At 43.9% G+C, this 27,076-nt stretch overlaps 1 protein-coding gene across 11 annotated transcripts in view; it reads right to left on the reverse strand.

Annotated features, from left to right (window-relative positions):
- The window catches only part of CC2D2A (coiled-coil and C2 domain containing 2A), a 131,937-nt gene that overhangs the window by 37,524 nt on the left and 67,337 nt on the right, over positions 1 to 27,076 (reverse strand). For all 11 annotated transcript variants that reach the window (XR_015165147.1, XR_015165146.1, XM_086404752.1 and 8 more), the window contains 6 exons: positions 16,952 to 17,108; positions 13,720 to 13,867; positions 10,520 to 10,658; positions 8,372 to 8,575; positions 5,590 to 5,682; positions 2,565 to 2,656 (listed from right to left, as the gene is read on the reverse strand). Coding sequence is in view for 9 of the 11 variants with exons in the window: in XM_086404752.1 (XP_086260878.1) it covers positions 2,565 to 2,656; positions 5,590 to 5,682; positions 8,372 to 8,575; positions 10,520 to 10,658; positions 13,720 to 13,867; positions 16,952 to 17,108 (833 nt within the window). In the remaining 2 variants the exon portion in view is untranslated. The remainder of the gene's footprint in view (positions 1 to 2,564; positions 2,657 to 5,589; positions 5,683 to 8,371; positions 8,576 to 10,519; positions 10,659 to 13,719; positions 13,868 to 16,951; positions 17,109 to 27,076) is intronic.

Here is a 27,076-nt window from a genome sequence, read left to right on the forward strand (position 1 = left end):
GTGAGGGGCCTTACGTATACTCTTTCTAATCCTTACAAGGGTGTTACCCCATTTTTCATATGAAGAAACTGGAGGCTCTGAGAGGTGATAGAATTTGCTGGAGGCTCCTAAATAGAAGGAGAGGGAGCTGAGGTTCAAGCTCAGATCACCCTGACTTGACAGCCCAACTTTTTCTTTGAATATCTGCACATATCTTTTCATTAACTCATTTGGGACAAGAATAAGCGCATTATATAACAATGTGATGTAAAATTTGTGAAAAAATAACTATCTTTCCCAAAACCAAGAGTGTGAGGAGAGTGACACTATTTTACATTTTTGCAAATGTCTTTTTTGGTTTTACCGTACATTTTAATTTTAGAATTTTAGTGAGATACAGTTGATATATAACACTGTATAAGTTCAAGGTATACAGTAGATGTGTTTGATACATTAATACATGGCATTATGGTTACCACCGTAGGCAGCATTAGCCAACACCTCTATCACTTTAAGTAATTATTGTTTTTTTTTTGTGTGTGTGTGTGTGTGTGGTGTGAACAATTAATATACAGTCTCTTAGCACCCTTGAAGTTTATATTGTTGACGATAATCACTATGCTGTACATAAGATCTCCAGGACTTATTTATCTACTGGTTGTAGGCTTATACCCTTCTACCCTTAACTATCCCCCCAATCCCCCTGCCCCTAGCCCTGTGTGACCAACAGTCTAGTCTCTGTTCTTATTAGTTTGGCTCTTTTAGATTCCACATATGTGAGAATCCCAGAGATCTTATCTTTCTCTGACTCATCCTATTTAACGGAATGCCCTCAAAAGTCCATCCACACTGACACAAATTATAGCCCATCTTTTTAATCACTCTGCCAGGATGCCTGCCTAACCCAGACTTGGGAACCTCAGAGAAAAACCTTTGCCAGGAGGTTGTAACAAAGCACATCGCTTCTTTCCTCAATACTTGCTCCCTCCCCGAGGAATATCTCCTGTCACAAGACTTAGCTGTCCCCATAGTCAGCATGAGAACATCTTGGTGGCTGGGACCATTATATACAGAAATATCTTAATCTAAAGCCAAGAACAAACCAAAATGAAAAGAAGAAAGAACATACCCTGAGCCTTCAGAACTTAATGCAGAAAAGTAAAGCAGAAAAAAGAAAAAGAAAGAAAAGAAATGGAAAACAGCATGAAAAATCATCATCTAAAGTGTAATTTTCATGATTGAAAAAGAAAACAGTCAATGATTGGACTGTGGGCCTGGAATGGAGAGGACTTCCCTGGTGGCTCAGATTGGTAAAGTGTCTGCCTACAATGCGGGAGACCTGGGTTCAATCCCTGGGTCGGGAAGATCTCCTGGAGAAGGAAATGGCAACCCACTCCAGTATTCTTGCCTGGACAATCCCATGGATGGTGGAACCTGGTAGGCTATAGTCCATGGGGTCGCAAAGAGTCGGATATGACTGAGCAACTTCACTTTCACTTTGCATGAATTTTCTGTGGGCACAGCCTCCCTTCTGTATGAGGATGGAGGCAAAGCCAGGAAAAGGGGCTCCCATGGATTGCACCAGTTTTTTGTCTCCTTGCCAGCTGGGTGGCAGAGAGGAAGTCCATGCATAGGAAATAACCTTTTCAGGAGACCATCTGTTGTGTCCAATAACTTTGTGACATATGTCCAAAGACTTTTTGTGAGTTTGCACAAAAACTCTTTGCAACCCCGTGGATTATACACTCTACAGAATTCTCCAGGCCAGAATACTGGAGTGGGTAGCTTTTCCCTTCTCCAGGGGATCTTCCCAACCCAGGGATCAAACCCAGGTCTCCCACATTTCAGGCAGATTCTTTACCAGCTGAGCCACCGGGGAAGCCCTTTCAGGAGACCAAGAGATTTAACCACAGGAAGGGTCATTAAGTCAATGGACTGTGCAAGCCCACCAATATAGAAAGTTCTCTTTCATCTTTCATGCATCCGCCTCGACTTGAGACCATTTGAGAATTATTTTAAATGACAGGGAGACGATTTAGCAAACAAATAGAGTCAATTCCCAACTTCTATGTAAATATCCACTTTCCCCTGCTGCCCACCCGCCACCAAACACAGGGCAGCTCTGTGCCTCCCAGCAGCAGTGCTGGAACCAGGCCTCTCCCTGCCACTCAGAATCTCAGCGGGATAATTCTCGGCCACCCCACTGCCCTGTGACGGGGGAGTGAGGGAGATCTTGGCCCAGGGAGGTGATGAAGGCAGGAGGACGATGTGCTGGAAAGGATGCTGTCACATTTCATGTGACTGGAATGAGAAGATGGCCAAGGCTGGGGAAGTGCCCTTGGGGGTGATGGGAGGTGAGATGGGGTCCACTGGAATGTGATGGAGAGGGTCTCGTGATACTCGTGCTAACAGAATCCCCCCCAAAATGTGACATCAGGCGTTCATCAGGCTTTACCAGTTTCCAGTACTGTTAGGGGGCCAAATGCATACCATACCATGATAGAAATCTTACATTCACAGGGAATATTTAATATAATACAATACAAATAATTTTTACAAGAAATAACAAGATTTTTTTTTTTTACCTGATATTGGGAACTTCTTCTTCTACTACCAAATCCGAAAGAAGAAAATGGTGTTTCGCAATGAGGAAACGATTTATCACTGATTCTCTAACCTGAGGGAGAGAAAGACTTATTTAAATGTTCTTGTTTGCTGACCTGCACCATTCTCTGCTCGAAAGTCACTGCGGTGTGGTGGCACTTTCACAATCCATCACAGCTCTGACCCCTTCCTACGGTAAATCAACCAATTTTCCTTGCTAACGTAAGCTCCCTAAGGCAGGGGCGTTCTATTTTGTTCACTGCTATATTGTCAGGATCTGGACAAATTCCTGGCAGAAAATTTAGCTGGATGAATGAATGACTCTTTGGAAAAGACCCTGATGCTGGGAAAGACTGAAGGCAGAAGGAGAAGAGGGTGACAGAGGATGAGATAGTTGGATGGCATCACCGATTCAACGGACAGGAACTTGGGCAAACTCCGGGAGACGGTGAGGGACAGGAAGGCCTGGCGTGCTGCAGTCCATGGTATCGGAAAAAGTCAGACACAACGTGGCAACTGAACAACAACAAAAATGAATGAACAACTACAGAAAACAGGACCTGTCTTGAAACACACGAGGGCTTCCCTGGCGGCTCAGATGGTTAAGAATCTGCCTGCAGTGCAGGAGACCTGGGTTTGACCCCTGGGTCGGGAAGACCCCCTGAAGAAGGGAATGGATATTCACTCCGGTATTCTTGCCTGGAAAGTACCATAGACAGAGGAGCCTGGCGGGCTACAGTCCACGGGGTCACAAGGAGTCGGACACAACTGAGGGACTAAAGCTTTCACCTTTGGCTTCCCTGGTGCGCCAAACTGTAAAGAATCTGCCTGCAGTGCAGGAGGCCTGGGTTTCACCCCCGGGTCAGGAAGATCCCCTGGAGAGTGGAATGGCTACCCATCCCAATATTCTTGCCTGGAGAATTCCACGGACAGAGGAACTTGGCGGGCTCGAGTTCATGGGGTCACAATGAGTTGGACACAACTGAGTGACTAACACCCTTCGAAGCACACACACTTCACAACTAAGTTCAATGAGTTGGACACAACTGAGTGACTAACACCCTTCGAAGCACACACACTTCACAACTAAGTTCAATGAGTTGGACACAACTGAGTGACTAACACACTTCGAAGCACACACACTTCACAACTAAGTTCAATGAGTTGGACACAACTGAGTGACTAACACACTTCGAAGCACACACACTTCACAACTAAGTTCAATGAGTTGGACACAACTGAGTGACTAACACCCTTCGAAGCACACACACTTCACAACTAAGTTCAATGAGTTGGACACAACTGAGTGACTAACACACTTCGAAGCACACACACTTCACAACTAAGTTCAATGAGTTGGACACAACTGAGTGACTAACACCCTTCGAAGCACACACACTTCACAACTAAGTTCAATGAGTTGGACACAACTGAGTGACTAACACCCTTCGAAGCACACACACTTCACAACTAAGTTCAATGAGTTGGACACAACTGAGTGACTAACACACTTCGAAGCACACACACTTCACAACTAAGTTCAATGAGTTGGACACAACTGAGTGACTAACACCCTTCGAAGCACACACACTTCACAACTAAGTTCAATGAGTTGGACACAACTGAGTGACTAACACACTTCGAAGCACACACACTTCACAACTAAGTTCAATGAGTTGGACACAACTGAGTGACTAACACCCTTCGAAGCACACACACTTCACAACTAAGTTCAATGAGTTGGACACAACTGAGTGACTAACACCCTTCGAAGCACACACACTTCACAACTAAGTTCAATGAGTTGGACACAACCGAGTGACTAACACACTTCGAAGCACACACACTTCACAACTAAGTTCTTCCCCTACTCAGAGTGATTTAGTTCCTAATTATTTTTTAAATGGAGGCGCTCTTAAATGTCATACATTATTTTTGTATACAAAACCTAAAGGGTAGATTAACTGGCTGAGGAAAATGTACTGTAGTTATTGTAGCACTTCTTACAAGTTAAATTAATTAAAGGAAGGACAAAAGAGTACTTTCATTTTCTAGTGCAGAAGGGCAGTGAGTATGTGGTTTATAAAACTTTTTTATTACCAAGGTAGTAAGATGCACACATTCATATGGTAATTCTATATTTAGTTAGTCTTCCGAGGCAATAGAAATAAAAACAAAAGTAAGCAAATGGGATCGAATCAAATTTGGAAGTTTTTGCACAGCAAACATTCAAATATTTTTTTTAAAAAATCATGATTTAGAAAGTAAGTGCCTTGTAATCATACCCCTCAAGATAACCACTGATGATAAACTGAGACCAATCTTAGAGGTTTCAGTGTTTCCTCACTGAATACATTCCCTTTGGTGCCTGAGCTAGTTCAAACTGGACTTTTTATCACTTACAATCATGAATCCAAGCTAATACAAAGGAGAACCAAGTAATTATGTTACAAAGATGAAGATAGTTGCTAATCAATTTTATATCTGTAAGAATGAGGAGGGCTTCCCTGGTGGCTCAGTGGTAAAGAACCCACCTGCCAATGCAGATGTGGGTTTGATCCCTGGTTGGGAAGATCCCTTGGAGAAGGAAATGGCAACCCACTCCAGTATTCTTGCCTGAACAATCCCATGGACAGAGGATCCTGGCAAGCCATAAAGGATTGCAGACTACTATAGGATAAGTGACTTTATGTCTAGTCTTAAAAGGAAGAGAGAGGTTATTCATGTTGCCATTGTGACCCTAGAATTTTTCAGTTTAGAATATTCTTTGAGGGACTCCCTAACAAGGAAATGGCAACCCACTCCAGTTATTCTTGCCTGGGAAATCCCACGGACAGAGGAGCCTGGTGGGCTACAGTCTATAGGGTTGTAATAGAGTCGAACAACAGCAACAACGATCATGAGAAAATAAGCCAACAAGGGTTGAGGATAAAGACCCCCCTTCTCCAACACCAGGATGCTGCCTGTTTGTCCCCTACGAGGACTGTTTGAAATGATTTTCCTTACCTGCTGGAGGTACTTTGCTACTGTGGCCCTGTGGGTGTCTATGTGGTCCTTGGTTTCGATTACATTTCTGTCTCGTAACCGTTTCTCATAGTCCTAAAATTAAAAGGAAACAATACTTCTATGATTTTAAAATACTGGTACTCTCATGCCTTTTTTGAAATTGGGCTTTCCTGGTAGCTCAGACAGTAAAGAATCTGTCTACAGTGCAGGAGACCAGGGTTCAATTCCTAGGTCAGGAAGATCCCCTGGAGAAAGGCATGGCAACCCACTCCAGTATTCTTGCCTGGAAAATTCCATGGCAGCTACAGTCCAGATTAGAGAATTATTCGTCATGTGTAGTTTAAGTCACAAATTGTGGTTCTAAATCTTCCTTCTACTTCCCTCTGAACTTCAGGTTCAGAGTTGATCTTTGATGCAGCATCCAGGATTTGGAAACAGTTGATTGAACTGCTTTACAAGTAGTTACAAGTTACAATGCTTTTTAAAAGTTTTGTTTAAAAATTAGAGTATAATTGCTTTGCAGTTTGTGTTGGTTTCTGCTGTACAACAATGTGAGTCAGCTATATGTATGCATATATTCCCTCCCTTTTGAGCGTTCCCCCCACTCAGGATCTCATCCTTCCAGGTCATCACAGAGCATCAAACTGAGTTTCCTGTTCTTTGTAGCATCTTCCCATTAGCTATCTACGCTCTCAATTCACCCCTCTGTGTCCGGAGTCCATTCTCTAGATCTGCGTCTCTATTCCTGCCCTGCAAGTAGGTTGTCAGTACCATTTTTCTAAATTCCTTGTATAATACATGATATTTGTTTTTTACAAGTTACAGAGTTCACGCAGAAAGAAATTGAGGCCATAGAGAGAATCAAGTCACTGTAGATCAAGATACTAAGCTCACCTAAATGGCTTAGCCAAGTTCAGTTCAGTTCAGTTCAGTTGCTCAGTCATGTCGGACTCTTCATTTTTGTCTATTTCAAGTAAAGCAATTACAAAAAGAGCACCTAACATCTTAGTTGTTAGTAACTGGTTGCAGTTGACCTGGGTCACCTACTTGGAGAAGAGTAGTGGGTGCCTTTGGCTTTCTTTTCCTAGGCAGCTGTACTTTCCTCTTTTTCTATCAAGAAAATTCCATGTGGGCCCCAGGAAGCTGCCATGATCTCCTTCAGTCCTTCTCTAGCTCTTCTTAAGAGCTGTCTTCAAGATGGTTTTCTTTTTTAAAAAAATATTTATTTACTATTTGGCTGCATAAAAATATTTATTTATTATCAGGTCTTAGTTGCAAAACATGGAGTCTTTGTTGTGGCATGTGAGATCTCAGTTCCCCGACCAGGGATCAAACCCTCATCCCCTGCCTTGCAAAGGAGATTCTTATCCACTGGACACCAGGGAAGACCCTGTCCCCAAGATTGTTATACTTGGGACAAGAGGACACACCTCTCCCTCCTGGCTGAGGCTCCTAGGTATGAACTTGGGTGATACTGGTGGCCAAATGATCAAGCAGAGAAATCTGTCTGAAATGGGGGAAAATGAGGCCACCATACCACGTGAAGCCCCCACAGGAAGGAGAAGGAGCCTGGTACTCCTTGGGTGGCTCTGAGGGGCAGACGAGCTCCTGTCATTCAGATGTCTTAGACGCTTAACTTGATTTTGTGATTTCATCATCTCATAAATTCCCCCGGTACAGGAGCTGGTTCAAATTGGGTTTTCATCACTTATAATCACAAGTCCAAACTGATAACAAAGAAGAACCAAGTAACCAAAAACATCTCTCTAAAAATAATTTCTGCATGAAAAATCATACTGCTTTTGATGAAAGACCTAAATGTAAGGCCACACTCTATAAAACTCTTAGAGAAAAATGTAAAGCAGAATATTCTTTGATATAAATTGCAGCAATATCTTTTGGGATCCACCTCCTAGAGTAATGGCAGTGAAAACAAACAAACAAAAGAAGTCATACTGATATTAATTTCTAGTGGCTATTTCTTTACCTCATCAAACATAAACTTGTCCAGCTTTCCCTGGCCCGCCCCCCCTACACAGGCCTGTTCCCTGTAACTCCTCAAAGGCTCCCTGCCCCACTCCAACCTCCCCCAAGGCTTTCTGTCTCCAGCTGCCTGCAGCATGCTGACCAGACCTGTTCCCCACTTCCTACCCCTTCACCCAGGCTGTTCAAATCCTACCCATCTATCTTCCAAGCGGCGCTTACCGCTGTGCTTTGTGCTTCGTAAATACTTACTGGGTTAAAATGGCATTGAGGGACTTCCCTGGTGGTCCAGTGGTTAAGAATCGGCCTTGCAACGAAGGTGACGTGGGTTTGAACCCTGGTCGGGAAACTAAGATCCCACATGTGAGCCACTAAGCCCGCAAGCCACAACTAGAGAGTCTGTGCAGTGCAAGCAAAGATGCCTCGTGATGCAACGAAGATCCTGCGGGCCGCAACGAGACCGATGCAGCCATTTAAGTAAATAAATTAATTTGAAAAAAAAGGGCATCGAATTCCTGACTAAGCCAGGCAGGACTGTTTGCCACACTAACACTGAAGAGATTCTTCAGCCCTATGACACTAATTTTTCCTAGTTTAGATGTCATTAGACTGAGACAAAGAGATGATTTAAACATTGGATTCAAGAAAAATAATGAAAAGGCTATGTAAAGTGCAATAAAGAAGAAACCAATATTGCTACTGAGAACACCACAAGGACACCTACATATATATAATAGTATACAAAATGGAACAGTAAATATTTCATTATTTTATTAACCCCTCTAAGGCAATCTCTTACCTGAAATACTTTTTCCATAATTTCTCGGTCATACAGTGGAATTTGCTTATAATGTCGGAACTCTGGCACCTCCTGGCTTCTAAGAAGCAGCAGCCTGAATCGTTTGGATCTATTTAATTCCTCATCCGAAACAAAGTTAAATTCCTGTTGTAGCTGTTCGAGTCGGAAGAAATCAGGGATGTAGGATTCACCACTGGTAGCAACCTATAAAAACCAGGAAATACAAAGCTCTAGGTGACAGGCAGATTTCACCCAAGGAAACTTGGCACTGAGCTTCTTGGGAATGATGTTGAATGTTGAACAGTTTTGGATATACTTGAAACATCCACTATTTCATTTGAAGAGAAAACACAGTCAAATATAATGGCAATGAGGGAGATGCTATTATCTTCATTGAATAGTTATTAAAAGTACCATAAATCATTTTTTCCAGAGAAATAAAAAGTAAACGGTTCATGTCTGGTATGCATGTTCCCTTAATAGGTGTTATGAAAATATAACAGACTGATAAATGAGTCAATTATATCAGTGTGTTACCAAACGCCTACTCCAAAAAATACACAGGAGACTCAGGTTCGATCCCTGGGTCAGAAAGGTCCCCTGGAGAAGGAAATGGCAACCCACTCAGTATTCTTGCCTGGGAAATCCCATGGACAGAGAACCTGGTGGGCTACAGTCCATGGGGGTCACAAAGAGTCAGACATGACTGAGCGACTGAGCACACAGCACTGCAAATAAGATTATTCATATACATAATATATATAAAATATATATTTAAATGTATTTTTAAAACCTTGTAGCTCAGTTGGTAAAGAATCTGCCTACAATGCAGGGGACCTGGGTTCAATCCTTGAGTCAGAAAGATCCCCCGAAGAAGGAAATGGCAATCCACCCAGTATTCTTGCCTGGAGAATCCCAAGGACAGAGGAGCCTGGCAGGCTACAGTAAATGGGGTCGCAAAGATTCAGACACTACTTAGCGACTAAAACATTTTTAAAATATAGTTTTTAGACTATATCTATGGACATAAATAAGGGCCCCAGTCAGCCAGCTTCACTTGGCTCCAGGGCCTTGTTGTCTTGTTCCTGGACGCCACTCTGTGGCTTTGGTTGTGAGGACAAGTGAACCAGAGATGGACCCAGGCACCAGCGTAGACAGTACAGCTTCAGCAACCCTGAGAGGATGAGCAGGTCTGGGCTGCACTCTGCCCCGGTGTCCGTTTACTCCTCTGCTGGGAGCTTTGTCAGCTGCAGCCTTGACCTGCAGAGAGAGATTCTGGGAGCAGAGATCCGCTGGGGCTTTGCAATGGGAAAGGTGATCCTGCGGTGACAATCCTGGTTCATAAAAGGGGCTAGTCAGGAAGGCAAGGATGAGGTGGTTGGATGGCATCACCGACTCAATGGACATGAGCTTGAGTAAACTCCGGGAGATGGTGAAGGACAGGGAAGCCTGGTGTGCTGCAGTCCATGGGGTCGCAAAGAGTCGGACATGACTGAGCAACAGAAACAGGAAAGCAAGCCCTGTGTTTTGTGCTTCTCTGGGAGGCAAATGGTTAAAAAGAAGAAACATCAAGGGGACCAAGTGTTTAGTCACTCAGTTGTGTCCGACTCTTTGTGATCCCATGGTCTGTAGCCCTCCGTGGGCTACGTTCCTCTGCCCATGGGATTCTCCAGGCAAGAATACTGGAGTGGATAGCCATTTGATTCTCCAGGGCATCTTCCCAACCCAGGGATCGAACCTGCATTGCTTATTTCTCCTGTACTGGGGTGTCTTCAGAAATGGTGGTTTTGCTCATTTTCTGGTTGGACGATTAGATTACCATTTAGGGTTCTTTACCACTGGCGCCACCTGGGAAGCCCCGTAACCTCAGCAGTATCTGGTGCTTCCTGCATGCTGAGTGTGGACAGCTAGAGGCTGACACCAGCAGCCCATTTCTTCCCAACAACACTGTGAGGGCATCACGGGCTTCGGACCACGTTTGTCTTGCTCACACAGTCAGTAGGTGCAGAGCTAACCCAGCCCTCACGTTCTCACACACTCCGGCGCAAGAGAACGTAGTGTGAAAGACGACCTGTGTAAAAAGCCCTGCCCTTTGGTTTCCACACCGAGGGGAGAAGTGGTGTGTGCCCATGTCTCCTGCCACATTACCGAGATCAGCTGCATCAGGGGGCCATTGCTGGGGTCGTTGGGGTCAAGCTTGGACTCTGCTGCCCACTTGGCCAACTTCTTCATGTCTGTTAGTCCTGACGTGCCGATAGAAGAGATGGCATCTGCTCTCTTCAAAGCGCTGAAAACAGAAGTTGATTCCTTGAGACAGACTTCCTCACAGAGCAGTCTGCATCAGGACCACAGAACTGCAGGGTCCGCCCTGCTCTGCGAAGGAAAGTCTGATTGTAGGAAGGACTTCTGCCATTTTTCCTTACCTGATAGTTTCTATTAAACACATTATAAGGGTAAAAAAAGCACGAATGGTGGCAGAAAATATTTTCAAAGCATGTGTCTAATGAGGTGTAAAAACATCCAAAAAATATAAGGAACTCATTCAACTCAATGGTGACAAAACAATCTGATTAACAAATGGGCAAAGGATCTGAATGGACATTTTTCCAAAGACATACAAATGGCCAATAGACACATGAAAAGATGCTCAATGATCAGGGAAATGCAAATCAAAACCACAATGAAATGTCACCTCACACTTGTCAGAACGGCTGTCATAAAAGGCAAGCAATAACAAGTGCTGGCAAGCATGTGAGAGGGGAATTCCTTGTGCACTGTTGTGGGAACGGAAGTTGGTGCAGCCACCGTGAAAAACAGTATGGAGGCTCAGGAAGTTAAAAGTAGAGCAAGCACATGCTCCTGCAATCTGGCTTCTGGGGATACATCCAAAGTAAACAAAATCAGTGTCCTGGGGAGGTCTCTGCACCCCATGTTTAGCAGTATTAGTTATAACAGTAACAGTTATAAAAAGACATGGAGACCACCCAAGTGTCCGTCAGTGGACACATGGATAAGTAAAATGTGATCTGTGTGTATATATATATATATAATTCAGTCATCAAAGAAGGAAATCCTGCCATTTGCAACAACATGGATGGACACTGAGTCATCATGCTAAGTGAGACGATCTCACTTTGACGTGGAATCTAAAATAACCAAACATGTAGAAACGGAGAAAAGACTGGTGGAGCCAGAGCTCAGGGGGGTGGATAAATGGATGAAACCATTCCAGAGTACAAACTTCCGGTTGTAAGATGAATAGGTTCTGGGACTCTAATGTACAGCATGGTGACCGTAGCTGTTGCTGTTGTTTGGTTGCTCAGTCGTGTCCATCTCTTTGTGACCCAATGGACTGTGGGACCCCAGGCTTCCCTGTCCATCACCATCTTCCGGAGTTAGCTCACATTCATGTCCAGTGAGTTTGGTGATGCTATCTAACCATCTCATCCTCTGCCACCCCCTACTCCTCCTGCCTTCAACCTATGTATGATTATATGAGTGTAGCTAATAATACTCTATTGTACACTTGGAAATTGTTAAGAGAGTAGCTCTTAAAATTTCTCATCCCAAGGGGGGGAAAATCTGTAATTATGTGTGTCAATGGATGTTACCCAAACTTATTGTGAAAATCATTTTGCAATATCTAGAATATCAAATCATTATGTGGTACACGTTAAACTTACACAGTTTTACATGTCAATGAGATCTCAGTACATCTGGGGGAAAAAGAAGCATAAATAGAAGGAATGCAAATGTGACCCTGCATTTCTGCAACTGTGCCCAGCACACCAGTGTCCTGAGTCGCTGGATCCAGACCAGGGCACCTGGTGTAGGATGCCGGGAAGGTCTCACCTCCCAGGTAACTGGGGACCACTTGGGGCTGAGGCTAAAATAAAAGAGAAGAAACGAACATTTATGCAACTAACTTAAGCCCCAACTTTGGACATGACTGAATTCCAAGGGGGCCAGGTGGTCACCACAGTTCAGCTGGGCCTTTATTAACAGGGCTGCGTCTCCTGTCACTCACACTGTTTTCCCTTCTCTCCCGAGGAGCTGGAGCTTTAACCTCAGCAGGAAACTCCATGAGACAAAGTACAGGAGGCTTGTACGTAAAGGCATAAACAAGCCTCCCCTGGAAATGCTGCTAGGCTCCTGGCTGAGAAAGACCTTATTGTTGTTATCACATGGATACAGGTGTTTACATTGGAAGGAGAGGGTGTAAAGGGAATAAAACCAGCCCCGTTCTGCTGTTTTTCCACATGTTGAAAATGTCAGCCTGTGACTTGGAACGTATCTTCCTGATGATCAAGATAAGTCCTCTTGGGACTTCCCTGGTGGTCCAGTGGTTAAGACGCCCTGCTCCCAAGGCAAGAGGCCTGGGTTCGATCCCTGGGCAGGGAACTAGATCCCATCACGACTAAGATGCTGCACACTGCAACAGGGACTTGGTGCAGCCAAATAAATAAAAAAAAAAGAAAAGGTAAGTCCTTTCATTTTATGGAGGCTACTGAGGCCATGGCAGTAAGATGATCCACTCAAGACACATCTACTGGGGAGCGACAGAAGCAAGACTGGAACCCAGGCACCTGGCTCCACAGTCCAGGCTGCCTGGATGGGCATCAACCACTAAGAGGGGTGGCCTGTCCGTCTGGAGTGAGTCCCTTCCTGCTGTTCTGAGTGAAACCGACAGCTAACAATCAAGGAAGGGGACTGAGAATAGGGCCTTTCATATACCCAGAAGTTTCTACATCAGTCATATTTTACAGTGATCTCTGACTGAGGGCCAAATAGATACAACTATATGCCATGCCAATGTTCATTGGAAAGACTGATGCTGAAGCTCCAATACTTTGGCCACCTGATGCAAAGGGCTGACTCATTGGAAAAGATCCTGATGCTCAGAAAGATTGAAGGCAGGAGGAGAAAAGGGTGGCAGAGGATGAGATGGTTGGATGGCATCACCAACCCAATGGACACAAATTTGAGCAAGCTCCTGGAGATCGTGGAGGACAGGGGAGCCTGGTGAGCTGTAGTCCATGGGGTCACAAAGAGTGGGCCTCGACTGACAGACTGAACAACAACAACACGTACCATGTACTTTTCCCATCTGCAAAACTGCGAAAAGAATATTTCACAGGCTTACTGGTGCCTGATGCTGACAAACATCCAATATTTGTTAGGGTATTAACATTTTAGTTTTTATCATAAGAACACACACAAAAAAACCCCTGAAAATACTGGCACGTGACAATAAAAGGAAAGACTGTGAGACTGCAAGCCTTTTCCCCCCTGAATCGCGCTGACGCCAATGCTGTCCTCGCTTATCAGCTGTTCTAGCCACACGTTACCTTCTGAATCCAATATTCTGCTGCGACAACGGAGGAATTAAAGGAATCCCATTTTCTCCAATGGCCCATGCCACGCTGTTGGACACTTTCCCTGAGGTCATTAGAATCAGTTGATTACCACCGTCAGCTTCAAATGAGAAGGGCACTCCTGAGGAAGCAGCAGATGAAAAAGGATGCTGTTTAGAAAGAGGGAGTGAGCCCCGTGCTAGTGAGAAGGCAAAGCAGAGGGCAGACAAATGGAACAGAATGGGTGGGGGTAGGGGGATGGAACACATCATTCAGATCAACAACGTGGAGCTTCAGGGGGTGACACAGTGGGCCCCTCGGCTGCATCTCTGATAGCAGAGTGTAGCATTATGAGGAGTGATGCACTCTGCACTGGGACCAACTGCATATATATTCTGCCACTTAACAGCTGTGTGACCATGGACAAACTGCTTAACTTCTCTGAACCTCAGTTTCGCTATGTATAAAATGGAGATAATAATAATAAAAGTGAAAGTTGCTCAGTTGTGTCCTGCTCTTTGTGACCCCCATGGAGTATGCAGTCCATGGAATTCTCCAGGCCCAGAATACTGGAGTGGATAGCCCTTCCCTTTACCAGCATATCTCCCCGACCCAGGAAGTGAACTGGGGTCTCCTGTGTTGCAGGTGGATTCTTTACCATCTGAGCTATCAGGGAAGCCCATACTATAATAATAATAATAGCACCCCCTTTTAAGGATTACTGTGAAGACATCCTTCATTCATTTAGTAGATACCTATTTGAGCCCCTACTTCATGCCAGGCACTACTCTAGTCACCAAGACAGTAGTAAAGAAAACTGATAGGAATCTGTGACCTCACAGAATTTACATTCAAGTAGGAAAGACAGATTATAGATGTGATAAATAAAGAGATGAGGCTAGCATGTTAGAGAGTGGTGGTGGTGATTTAGTTACTAAGTTGTGATCACCTTTGCGACCCCATGGACTGTAGCCCATCAGGCCCATCAGGCTCCCCTGTCCATGGGATTCTCCAGGCAAGAGTGGGTTGCCATTTCCTTCTCCAGGGGATCTTCCTCACCCAGGGATCCAACCCACATCTCCGGCACTGCAGGCAGATTTTTTACCACTGAGCCACCAGGGAAACCCCATGTTAGAGAGTAGAAAGTGCAAAAGAGAAAAAAAAAATGAAAAGTGTTAGAAAATATATGTTTGAGGAGGAGGCAGGGGTTGAACTTTCCAATGTTAAGTGGCAAGGGAAGGCTCCATGAGAGGTCCCTTCTGAATAATGAAAGGCCTGAAGAAAGTGGAAGGGAGGCATATAGGTATCTTGGGAAAGAGCCTTCTTCGCAGAAGGAACAATGCAAAGGCCCTCAGGTGAGAGCGTGCCTGGAATGAGAAGCAGCATGTCAAGTGAGGAAAAACCTGCAAAGCCTCAGACCTGGCAGGCACTGACCAGTCCACAGACGCTGTCGCTCAGCTACGCTAGAAACTTGAAGGCCTCACTGACGGGGCTCCCACTGATTTGACATTAATGACAAAACGTCTCTGGACAGGACATTGATCATGTAAAAGAAGAAGATTTTTAAGCATGAAACATAGGCTTTCCTGGTGGCTCAGCTGGTAAAGAATCCGCCAGCAATGCAGGAGACCAGGGTTCGATCCCTGGGTTGGGAAGATCCCCTGGAGAAGGGAAAGGCTACCCACTCTGGTATGCTGGCCTGGAGAATTCCGTGGACTGTATAGTCCATGGGGTTGCAAACAGCTGAACACAACTGAGTGACTTTGACTTTTTCACTTTCATAGGAACTTCTTGTTCTGGAGTCCAAGTTAATATTATTGATATTAACACAAAACAACACCACTGGTAACCCTATAATAGCCCCTTTGTGTTTTCTAAAGAGCTTTCCTTCAAGGGCTTCCCTGGTGGTCCAGTGGTTAAGAATCTGCCTTCCAATGCAGGGGACACGGGTTTGACCCCTGGTCCTGGAACTAAGATCCCACATGCCACAGGGCAACTAAGCCTGTGTGTCACAATGAAGAGCTGGAATGTTGTGATGAAGACCCAGAGCAGCCAAGATAAAAACAATTAAATAAAGTGTACTTATTTTACTTTATGACTTAAAAAAAAATCTTTCCTTCATACTGAACACTGCATCTTGATCTTCAGAATAACCCCATAAGACATTTAAGGGAGGTATTATTAGACCCCTCTTATGAAAGAGGAAGATGATAGTCAAAGAGGTTACGTGATTACGAGGGTCACACAGTTTGTCAGTAACAGAGTTGGAACTAAAAGCTTAGATCTCCAGACTTTTTGACTGGTGATCGGATTTCAGACTCAAGGGATTCTTGCATCCAGATATGCACTCACAACAAAAAGTCAGCAGGCATGCGAGGAAACAGAATCAGACCGATAAGCAGAAAGGTGTTGGAATGCCAGATACAGAATACTGAAAAATATTCTCGCCTGGAGAATTCTATGGACAGAGGAGCCTGGCAGGTTACAGTCCACGGGGTCACAAAGAGTTGGACACTACTGAGAGGCTAACATGCACACAAAGAATGGAGGAATGAATGAAATAAATGACTGAGAGTGTCAGAAAATGACAAAAGGCTGTCAGAACTGATTGTGAAAAAAGCTAAATAGGAAGGGGAAAAATACAATCGTTGAAATGAGGAACTCAGTGATGAATTTCAATGACTAGACACAGCCAAAAAGTGAATTCATGGCTTAGAAGACTGATTTAAAGAGATTACACAGAATATAGAAGTGAAAGAAAGAGATGTCAAGTACATTAAAGAGAGGTTAAAAAAACATAGTTGACAGAGTGAGAAAGTCCATGAGAAAATGAGAGAATAGTATTTAATAATATCCCCATTACAGTTATTTTCTTTCAAACTTTTCCACCATACAGATAACACTATGATGTACTTTTTTTTTTTTAATGCACAAAATTTCTATCTTCATTTTGAATTATTTTTTCAGGAAAGATTCCTAGAAGTTGAATTAAGGTGTCAAAGGCAATCTAAATGCCCTTAATGCACGTGGCCATACTTGTACAGTTACATGAATTTACTGGCCGCCCATAGTGTGTAAAAATTACTTTGCAAAAAATCGTATGTGATTATTGCTTTCATCTGAATTTCTGATAGCAATGTTGTAATTGTCTGGTTGTCTGATAAGGGACAAGAAAAAGATATTCAAATCTGACAGTGGTTCTGTGAGCCACTGAGGCCTTCCGTACCGCTTCCGACTCCCTCGTGGTCCAGGGTCACATGCTGGTTACTGCTAAACTCCACTTCTTCAATGGGAGCCCTTCCACTGACAACAGTGGTTTCAGGAATAGGCAGAAACACTTCCGCCAGCAAGGTGGTACCACTGTGTCCAACTGTCTCATAGACCTGAAATTGAGGAAGAGAAAGAGCCAAATAAAAACAGCAACAGAGGGTGCTCACTCCCAGATAATCAGTCCCTTTGTCTGTGCTGTTCACTGTTCTAGTCCAGAGCATCCAAGTCAGAGTGGAGGGTTGAGTCGTGCTGCCCTGGCCCCCATAGAGACCAGATCATACCCTATTTGACAAGTTATCAGCATCCTGTCTTCTTGCCTGGCCCAATCATCTGTGGTAGAGAGGTTGATTACAAAGTACCAGGGTACTGCAAATATTTCTATTTCAAACTAATATGCATTAGTTTTGGAGAACAGGCTTCCTCTTTTTCCTGGTTCCAGTTATTTCAGAGAGCAACAGCATCAGGTAGAAAGGTGAGATAATTTGGACAAGCCACCAGATGGTTTATTATCTGCACCAACTTCAGAGTCAGTAGCAAAAGCATTATGCCCTGAAGTACTCTGGGGTATTGGGTCAAACCTATTATTGGTAATAGAAAAGTATTATCTGTATTATTAATATAAAATCTATTCTTGGTAAATCAGTCTTTCCTTTAGGATCTTCATTATTTTTGTTAGTTGCTGAGCGCTATCCATCTCCTTCACAGACCTTTTCTCCCAAAATGGGGTCAATGGGACCATCTATAGTTCTGATGCTAATTACTGTGGTATGTCTCATCATCCTCCCATCACCGTGAGATGAAGACCCCATTGCCAGGGCATCCACAGATTACAAATATACAATATGGTCTCAGTCGGACCCTCTGCTCCGTGTGATCAAGCTTCCCCTGTATTCCTGGGTCATTTCACTTTTGCGGGAAAAAGATAAAATATTTCTCAGTTCTGCTGCCTTCCTTCCATGTTCCATTGTCTCTCTCCATGAAGCCTCTCTGGCTGGTACATATTTTTCTAAAATGCAGATCTTGCTCTTTTATTTCTACTAATGAAGCATTTCTATCTTTTTATTTTTAATTGGAGGATAATTGCTTTATAATGCTGTGTTAGTTTCTGCTGTACAACGATGTGAATCAGCTCTAAGTATACATATTATCTCCTCCCTCTTTTTTATTTTTAAATTTATTTTTAATTGGAGGATAATTGGTTTACAGTGTCATGTTGGTTTCTGCCATACATCCATATGAATCAGCCAAAGGTATACATATGTCCCCAGCCTCTTGAACCTCCCTTACACCTACCCCCTTCCTGCCACTCTCAGTCATCACGGAGCCCTGAGCTGAGTCCCCTGTGCTGTACAGCAGCTCCCCACTAGCTCTCTGCTTTACACGTGACGGTGTATATACATCAATGCTGCACTCTCAGTTCGTTCCACTCTCCCCTCCCCTGTACTGTGTCCAAAAGCCCATTCTCTACATCTTATCTCTATTCCTGCCATGCAAATAGGTTCCTCAGTACCATTTTTCTAGATTCCATACGTGTATATGGATGTATACGCTAATATATAATATTTGTTTTTCTCTTTCTGACTTACTGCACTCTGGATAACAGGCTCTAGGTTTATCCACCTCACTGGAACTGGCTCAGTTTCGTTCCTTTTTATGGCTGAGTAATATTCCATTGCATGTATGTACCACAACTCCTTTATCCATTCATCTCTCGATGAACTGTTTCTATTTCTCTTCTGATGTAATCGATCCCCCTCTGATTATCTTTCCACTCACCACCTGAATGTGCAAAGATGACACTATGGAGCCTCTCTGTCCATCCTCCCTCAACACAGCACGTGTTGTGCTGTGGATTCTTTTCTAAGGATGAGAAGGATGGATTCGTGTGGCCTGCTATCCAGGCCTCATCTGCCTGGTATTCACCAGCTCACATTTGCAACCTGGCTGATTGAGTTTGGAGGGGCTCCTGGGACAAAGACAAAGGCAGAGGCTCCATAGGAACTGAACTCAAGACCCCAGACTGAGTACCACTGTGAGTTATTCTAACAGGCTGGGCCCACCAAGAGACCTGTGACTGTTCAGGGCTTACCCCTGCTTGATTCAAGGGCTCAGCAGGGAGCGCATGAGTTGCACATTTAAGCCACACTCTCCAACTTCATCTTTATTAGTAGACAGGTGATATTTTTAAATATCTTGCTGATATTGTGATCTATATTAAAAAGATCTTTTAAAGAAAGTTTCAAATATATGTAATATCAGAAGAATAATATACCATGAACCCATCACCTACCTAGCTTCAATTACCATTAAGTTATTGTCAATCTGGTTTTATCTATCTTCTCAACTATTTGCCTCTTCATTAGTATTCTGAGCTTAGACATCATTTCATCTGTAAATATTTCAATATATATCTCTAAAAGAGGATATAAAAAGGCATAATTACCATAGAGTTATCACAGCAATTCCTGAGTAATGCCAAATATCAGTAAGTTTCAAATGCCCTTCAGAATCTCAAAAAATTACTATAATATTTTGAATCAGGATGACAATGATTTCATACACGGCAGTTGATTGGTATGTTGCTCAAGCCTCTATTAATTTATAAATGATCCCTCTCTTTTTGTATCTTTTTTTACAGATTTTCTCTATACTTTTATTGGTTTAGAACTCTAATAGAAAAAGAAAGTTCCATAAGTTTTGGCTTATCCCAGCTTCTCATAAGAGCCTGCAGTTTTATAATATCACAGACTATAAAGAACATGGAACAGGTTGTTGCTTACTGCACAAGAGACCTTGGTTTGATCTGCTAAGTTATGGACTCTCTGGCATAAAGTTCCAGCCAGAGAGAATGGCGCATTTTTCTTTCTTTAAAATTCTTTTTGTACTTCTTGAATTTTTATTCACCCAGACAGGCCTTTCTTTGTGTGAAGCCACTAAGAGCTTTAGGTCTGATACCGTGCTTAATTTTAACCACAGTCCTATAAAGGATGGTTTCTGGTAAAGATTGAGCAAGATATCAGACCCTGCAATCCTAGATGATGGATGTGGGGCTCAGCGGAGGGGAGAAATTTCTCCTGGTCCTTCATCTCGTGAGTCACAAAGCTGGGATGTGAATCTACCACTCTCTCACTTCAGGATGCATTCACTTTTTGTTATGCTTTCCTCTCGGGTCAAGGAAAATCAGAAAGGTGAATAAAAGTTAAGAAATCTTTTAAAGCCATAACTATAATCCATGATTTATAAAGTAAATATAATTACCTTAGACAGATTGGTGAGAAATAATGATTGAAAGAGAATTAAAAACCTAAATGAAAGAGCCACAAAACATGGAAATGCTGTATAAACAATGGCTAAAACCAAAGGTTGGGTTTCCCCGGGTGGCTCAGTGTTAAAGATATGACCTGCTAAGGCAGGAGACATGGGTTCAATTCGTGGGTTGGAAAGATGCCCTGGAGAAGGAAATGGCAACCCAGTCCAGGGTTCTTGCCTGGGAAACCCCATGGACAGAGGAGCCTGGCGTGCTACAGTCCGTGGTGTCGAAAACCAGTGGGACACAACTTAGTGACTAAACAACAACACAACAGTAACAAAAGGTTAAAGCACAGCCTTTAGCACGGGCAGTTGTGATTAAAAGATCACTGAGCTCTTCCTGTCTCCAACTCTCTGGTTTCTCACATTCTCAAGGACTGGCTCTCCTGGCCAGGGGAGGGTGCACTGTCCACTTTGTGAGGATGTTCGAACTCCCTCGGACCCTGCGTGAGCACTGCACGAGGTTGTCACATGCTCACCCACACTTACTTGAATGCCCCCACCAATCCCTGGGCTTTCCCTGTAGGACTGCTTATCCCCAAGAAATGATAAAATTCCTTGTTTATCATTTGTCTCACTGAAGAGTGAGATTCCTGAGGGTAGGGACCTTGTTTGATTTCCCTTTGATTGCTCAGTACCTCTCCTCTGTGAATTGATATCTTTAGAAAGGACCACGTTAACTCTCACTGGAAGTGAGGTGTTAGAGGACAAATACATGGGATGGAATTGTTCCCTTCTCTGAACTGCCGGTAGACTTGGGAGTTGCCCAGTGGACGGTCAGCTCCTCCCACTGCCTGCAGAGGGCGGAGTGGTGGACAGGATGGGGCAGCCTTGTGGTCCGATTGGTCTGGATCTGAACCCTGACACTGCAACTTGATCTTGGGCGTGACATTCCCCCACTTTTGCTCTCATTGTAAAATGAGGATGTTACCCAAAGTTCAGCAGGAAGGCAGTGGTGCAGCTTAGCTGAGATGGATGAAAAACCTCTTTCCTTCTGTATAAATGCCATTTCTTCTTCATCTGGGCATACAGTTGGCAACAAGCATGTACATTTTTCTAATACTTTGCAGTTTACAAAGGTCTTTCATAAACATGATTACATTTCCCAAATATCTCATTAAATCCTGTTGGCCAGTTGCTTTTATTCACTTTTATAAAATAGTCATTTCTTTTATTTAAATTAAATTTTAACTTGTAAGAATGTCTTTTCAAGACACCCTAGTTTTTTTCAAGGAAGACATTTAGCTTCTGAGAACCTATAGGAATGTTAGGGCATATTCCATATTTAGAGTTAAATCATCTATATTTCTGGGTACCCAAAAATAAGGAGGTAAAAAGCAAACTGCTGCTGCTGCTGCTGCTAAGTCACTTCAGTCGTGTCCGACTCCATGCGACCCCATAGACGGCAGCCCATCAGGCTCCCCCGTCCCTGGGATTCTCCAGGCAAGAACACTGGAGTGGGTTGCCATTTCCTTCTCCAATACATGAAAGTGAAAAGTAAAAGTGAAGTCGCTCAGTCGTGTCCGACTCAGCGACCCCATGGACGGCAGCCCACCAGGCTCCTCCATCCATGGGATTTTCCAGGCAAGAGTACTGGAGTGGGGTGCCATTGCCTTCTCTGAAAAAGCAAACTACATTGTCTCAAATGCTTAAAAACATGAGGGACTAATAAAACTTTGATATTACTTCAAGTTAAGGGAATAGAAACCATACCAACAGTCAGAAAATACCATTTATGCTGGTAAAATGCTTCAGAAGGTGACATAAATGCAGTATTAAGCATTTAGTTAAACCTTTCCTGACTTTGTATCTCTAACTACTCTTGGGCTTCCCTGGTTGCTCTGACAGTAACAAATCTACCTGCAATGCTGGAGATCCGGGTTGGATCTCTGGGTCAGGAAGATCCCCTGGAAAATGGAATGGCTACTCACTCCAGTATTCTTGCCTGGAGAATTCCATGGACAGAGGAACTAGGCAGGCTACAGTCCCTGGGGTCTCAAAAGAGTCAGATAAAACTTAGTGACTAAACAACAACAACAAAAGCTTTGTAAAATAAGAATTTCTTTTATTTACATTAAACTTGAATATGTAAGATCTGTCTTTTCAAGACTGCCTAATTTTTTAAATCGCAGCTCTATTTAATGCTAGAATAGAATGCTCTTTTTAAAAGTCAAAGAGTGGAACCTTGGCCTTCATCAGTTCAGTTCAGTTCAGTCGTTCAGTCGTGTCCGATTCTTTGCGACCCCATGTACGCCAGCACACCTGGCCTCCCTGTCCATCACCAACTCCTAGAGCTTGCTCAAACTCATGTCCATTGAGTCACTGGGCTTTATAAATATTTATAGACCGCTTTCTGTATAATTAAGTTGAAATCGTGTGTTCTTTCTAAGTCTGGGGCTCTCAGCTTCAGCATGCCTAACTTCGGGGCTGAACAGCCCTTTGCTATGATGTGTCATCCTGCGTGTTGCAGTGTTCACCAGCATCGCTGGCTTCTACCTACTAGAGGTGCCAGCAGCTCCTCACCACCTGTAATGATTAAAATGTCACCAGACATTGCCGGATGGCCCCCGGGGGTACAAAGTTATCTTCACTGAGAAGCACTGCTCTAAGCAAAATGAGTGTATGTGTCTGTTTGAAGGTGAAATGTTAATGAAGAAATAAGACAGGGAATATAATTTGATTTATGTTCAATGGTTCAAAAATTCCTGTTGTATTAAAAAAAAAAAAGGCAGCAGTGAATTCAGAATAGCAATTAGATCAACTGCTACCAAACTGGGACTCTGTGAGGTTATTATTAACTTCTGCTGCATTTGGAATGAGGTTTGCTTTAAGCCAACATTCTGGTGCAAATTTACCTACTAACAGCAGTGCTCAGGATAGTGTCGATAAGCCAAATCTTAGAAAAATGTAGGGGCATTAAGCCAGACAAAAGAAGAGTCCATCGTGAAGTGGTTTATATTGCACGGTCTTAAGTCGTGATTCTCTGATCTTAAAACCTAAGCAAAGCAAAGCACGGCACGGCTTATCCTGCAGGTGTGGTAGCAGCGGATTTGGTTCAGGGGGCCGCCCTGCGATCTCAGCCCCAGTGGCGCCGTGGCTGATGTCCCCACTTCCCCTCAGTGTTGGATCAGACACTGTTTACTCCTGCGCCCAGAGACTCCCCTCCCTCCCTGAGAAGACTCTGGGTGACCGAGGCCCGCCCTCCTCTGTGTCATCACTCCCAACTCAAAGGACTTTCCTATTCTGTATTTTTTGTTGAAAGAGTGTTTTTGATGTGGATCATTTTTGAATTTGTTACAATCTTGCTTCTGTTTTCTGGGTTTTTTTTTTTTTTTTTGGATGCAAGGCATGTGGGATCTTAGCCCCCGACCAGGGTTTGAACCCCCAGCCCCTGCACTGGAAGGCAAAATCGTAACCACTGGGCCACCAGGAAAGTCCTGCTATTCTGTCTTGATTCACCTCTCATGAACCTATGGGATACTACAGGTTCATGAGTTTCCTGGTTTCTCTGGCTTTTCTGTTAGAACCATACTCTCGGGGTGGGGACACCGGTCCTATTTGGAGATGTGTCCTGGATGGCCCTCCTCCGTCTCCCCAGGACGAGGGGGAGAAAGAATGAAGATACCCAGAGGACGCTTCCTCCCAGAAGCTCAGCAGAGAAGGAGTCGGGGGTTGACAGGACGTGGTGTACTTTAGGGTGTTGTTGACTGGAGCACTTGTGGTTGATGGATGGAGTATCCCATCCCATCATCTCTCAACACTCCCACCCTCTTTCCCTTTCCCACCCTCTCCTTCCAGTTTTCCCTTTTATTTTCCAAGTCATCAATCTTTTCTGTGCTGGCCACTTTTCCCACAGCTGACAAACGTGCTCCAATCAACCACACCCTAAAGTAAACCATGGTCCCCTGTCAACCCCCGATCCCTTCCCTGCTGAGCTTCTGGGAGGAAGCCTCCTCTGGGCATTTCATTCTCTCTCCCCCTTGTCCCAGGAAGATGAAGGAGGGTCATCCAGGACACATCTCCAAACAGGACTGGTGTCTCCACCCAGAGAGTGCGGTTCTATCAGAAAAGCCAGAGAAACCAGGAGGGACTCTGGAAGGGAGAGTCAAGTGACTTCCAGCTGGGTTAAAAGGAAAGTTCCCTATCTCAGTCCACGTGCCAGGAATATAAAAGCTCAACAGGACTGATTCATAAGGAAAAAAACAATAACACTAAGATGTGTAAAAGCCACCCAACAATATTACACAGCTGTTGTTAGTTTGGGGGAGTCAGGTTGATGAGTATGGGGTGGCATGACAGGTGTGCATGATAAAGGAAAAGGAGTGAAGGTCATTATCACTAAGCTTTCTCTATTTCTAAGTCAAACTTCATTTTTGTGAAAGACCAAGTCCATGGAGTTGCAGAGAGTGGGACACGACTGAGTGGCTGAACAACAACAAGCATTTATTTTGGAAAGACTTCAGAATCCTGAAGTTTTGAGACCTTTCTGGAAGGACTCTGGTCCCATTTCAGCTTCCATCCTGTGAAGTCCCATCTCACCCTTCACTTGGGGCCAACTCTGAGGCTCTTTTTACTCTCTCTAGTCAAACCATCACAGGCTTCCCAGGTGGCTCAGTGGTAAAGAATCTGCCTGTCAATGCAGGAAATGCGGGTTCAATCCCTGGTCTAGGAAGATCTCCTAGAGAAGGAAATGGCAACCCACTCAAGTATTCTTGCCTGAAAAACCCCATGGACAAAGGAGCCTGGTGGGTTACAGTCCACGGGGTCGCAGAGTGTCGGACTCAACGCTAACCCTAAGGAACAACAACAAACGAAGCCATCATCAAGTCCTGCCAATCCCTCCTTTCAAGGCTGTGTGTGTGCTAAGTCACTTCAGTCATGTCTGACTCTTTGTGACCCCATGGACTGTAGCCCCCCAGGCTCCTCTGTCCATGCGGATTCTCCAGGCAAGAATAACTGGAGTAGATTGCCACGCCCTCTTCCAGGGGATCGTTCCAATCCAGGGACTGAACCCACGTCTCTTATGTCTCCTGCATTGTCAGGAGTATTCTTTACCACTAGCGCCGTCTGGGAAGCCCTCAAGGCTGCAGTGTTGCTTTAATTAATCCCTTCCTCTCATTTCCTCTGTGAGTCCCCAGCCTCATCCCCTCCCTCCTGGGCTTTCCGGGTGAGTTGGTGGCCTTATCCTCTGCTTTGTAGGGTTGCCCTGGCAGCCTAGGAAACACTGAGTCCTATGGTTTGAAACATGCAAAAAAAAAATCAAACATCACAGTCGACACTGTTCCCTTCCATATCCCGTGTACTCTGCTTAGTGTTATTTCTGTGCATTGGGTGGATCAAAAGGGTCATTTGGGTTTTTTGTGACAGCGTATAGAGAAACCTGAATGAACTTCTGGGCCACTCCAATAGTTGTCTCTCTCATCCCCCAGCTGGATTTAAAGCTCCCACAGGCAGGGCCATGCACATCGCTCTTTATACACAGCTTCCAACGTTCCACTAAACTCCTGGCTCAGCATCAGACCCTCAGTTGGCTCTCCACAGTCAAGCAACAAACATTTGGAGCTTGGTGTTGAATCAAGGGATACATGATCATTCTGAGAGTCTCGGAACATTTTCTGAAGCACATTACCCTCTAAAGTTAAGCATTTGATAGCACTGGCATAAACAGATGCTTTTAAGGTGACTTTTCTTACCCTCCTGAAGTTGCCAGTAATTGTTGAACCTTCCCTTATTCAAAACTTGCAATCATATGGAAAATTTCCAAATGGTACAATATTATTTCTAGACAGTCAAAATACAATATTCTCTCAATTAATTGTATCTATAACCAGTACTCAATCATTCAGTAGAGAAATACTAAAATATTTTGATAACTACACAGCTGTAGTTGTATCTGTGGACTTAATGTCAATTATAATAAGAAATATTGGCTGCCTGGAGTACTATGTTGAGGAGGAGTCTGAAGTTATATCCAGGCTCAGAGGGGGAAAATAGGCATGCTTAGCTGTCATTTCTGGCAAGGGTGGTGGATAAGAACGAGAAATTTCTGAGTCAGTTGTAGTGAGGTGGATGAACCTAGAGTCTGTTGCACAGAGTAGTAAGTCAGAAAGAGAAAAACTAATAGTATATATTAACACATGTATATAAAATCTAGAAAAACGCTACTGATGAACCTATTTTCAGGGCAGGAATAGAGACGCAGATGCAGAGAAGGGACTTGTGGACACAGTGGGGGAAGGACAGGGTGGGACGAAGGGACAAATTGAGAGAGCAGCATCGACAGACACATATTCCCATGTGTAAAACAGAGAGCTTGGGGGGATAGCTATGCTGTGTAATACAGGGGGCTCAGCCCGGTGCTATGTGATAAGGAAAATGGGTGGGATGAGGGCCTGGGAGGAAGGCTCAAGAAGCAGGGGATATATGTATACAAAGAACTGACTCACGTTGATGTACAGCAGAAACTAACATAACATTGTAAATTATCCTCCAATTAAAAAAAAAAAGATAGAGATTTCTGCACAAGTGGTGGATAAGGACTAGTGGTTTCTGCCTGGGTGGGAGATGGCAGACAGCAGTACATGTGCCACGTATTTGCAAGCCTAATTAACGTGCCTGTTAGTATCGTGAAACAGAACCTGTCAGCAACATAAGAGGCTTTGCCAGATCAGCAAGCCTAAGACATTGAAATGAGTTGAATTTGTCTTGTTTTTCATCGCTGTTGCTTAGTCACTAAATTGTGTCCTACTTTTTGCAACCACATGGACTGTAG

Source organism: Bos grunniens, chromosome 6 (genome assembly GCF_055505025.1).
Source record: "Bos grunniens cultivar Pamir isolate PY7600 chromosome 6, Bosgru_T2T1.0, whole genome shotgun sequence".
Taxonomy (NCBI): Eukaryota; Metazoa; Chordata; class Mammalia; order Artiodactyla; family Bovidae; genus Bos; species Bos grunniens.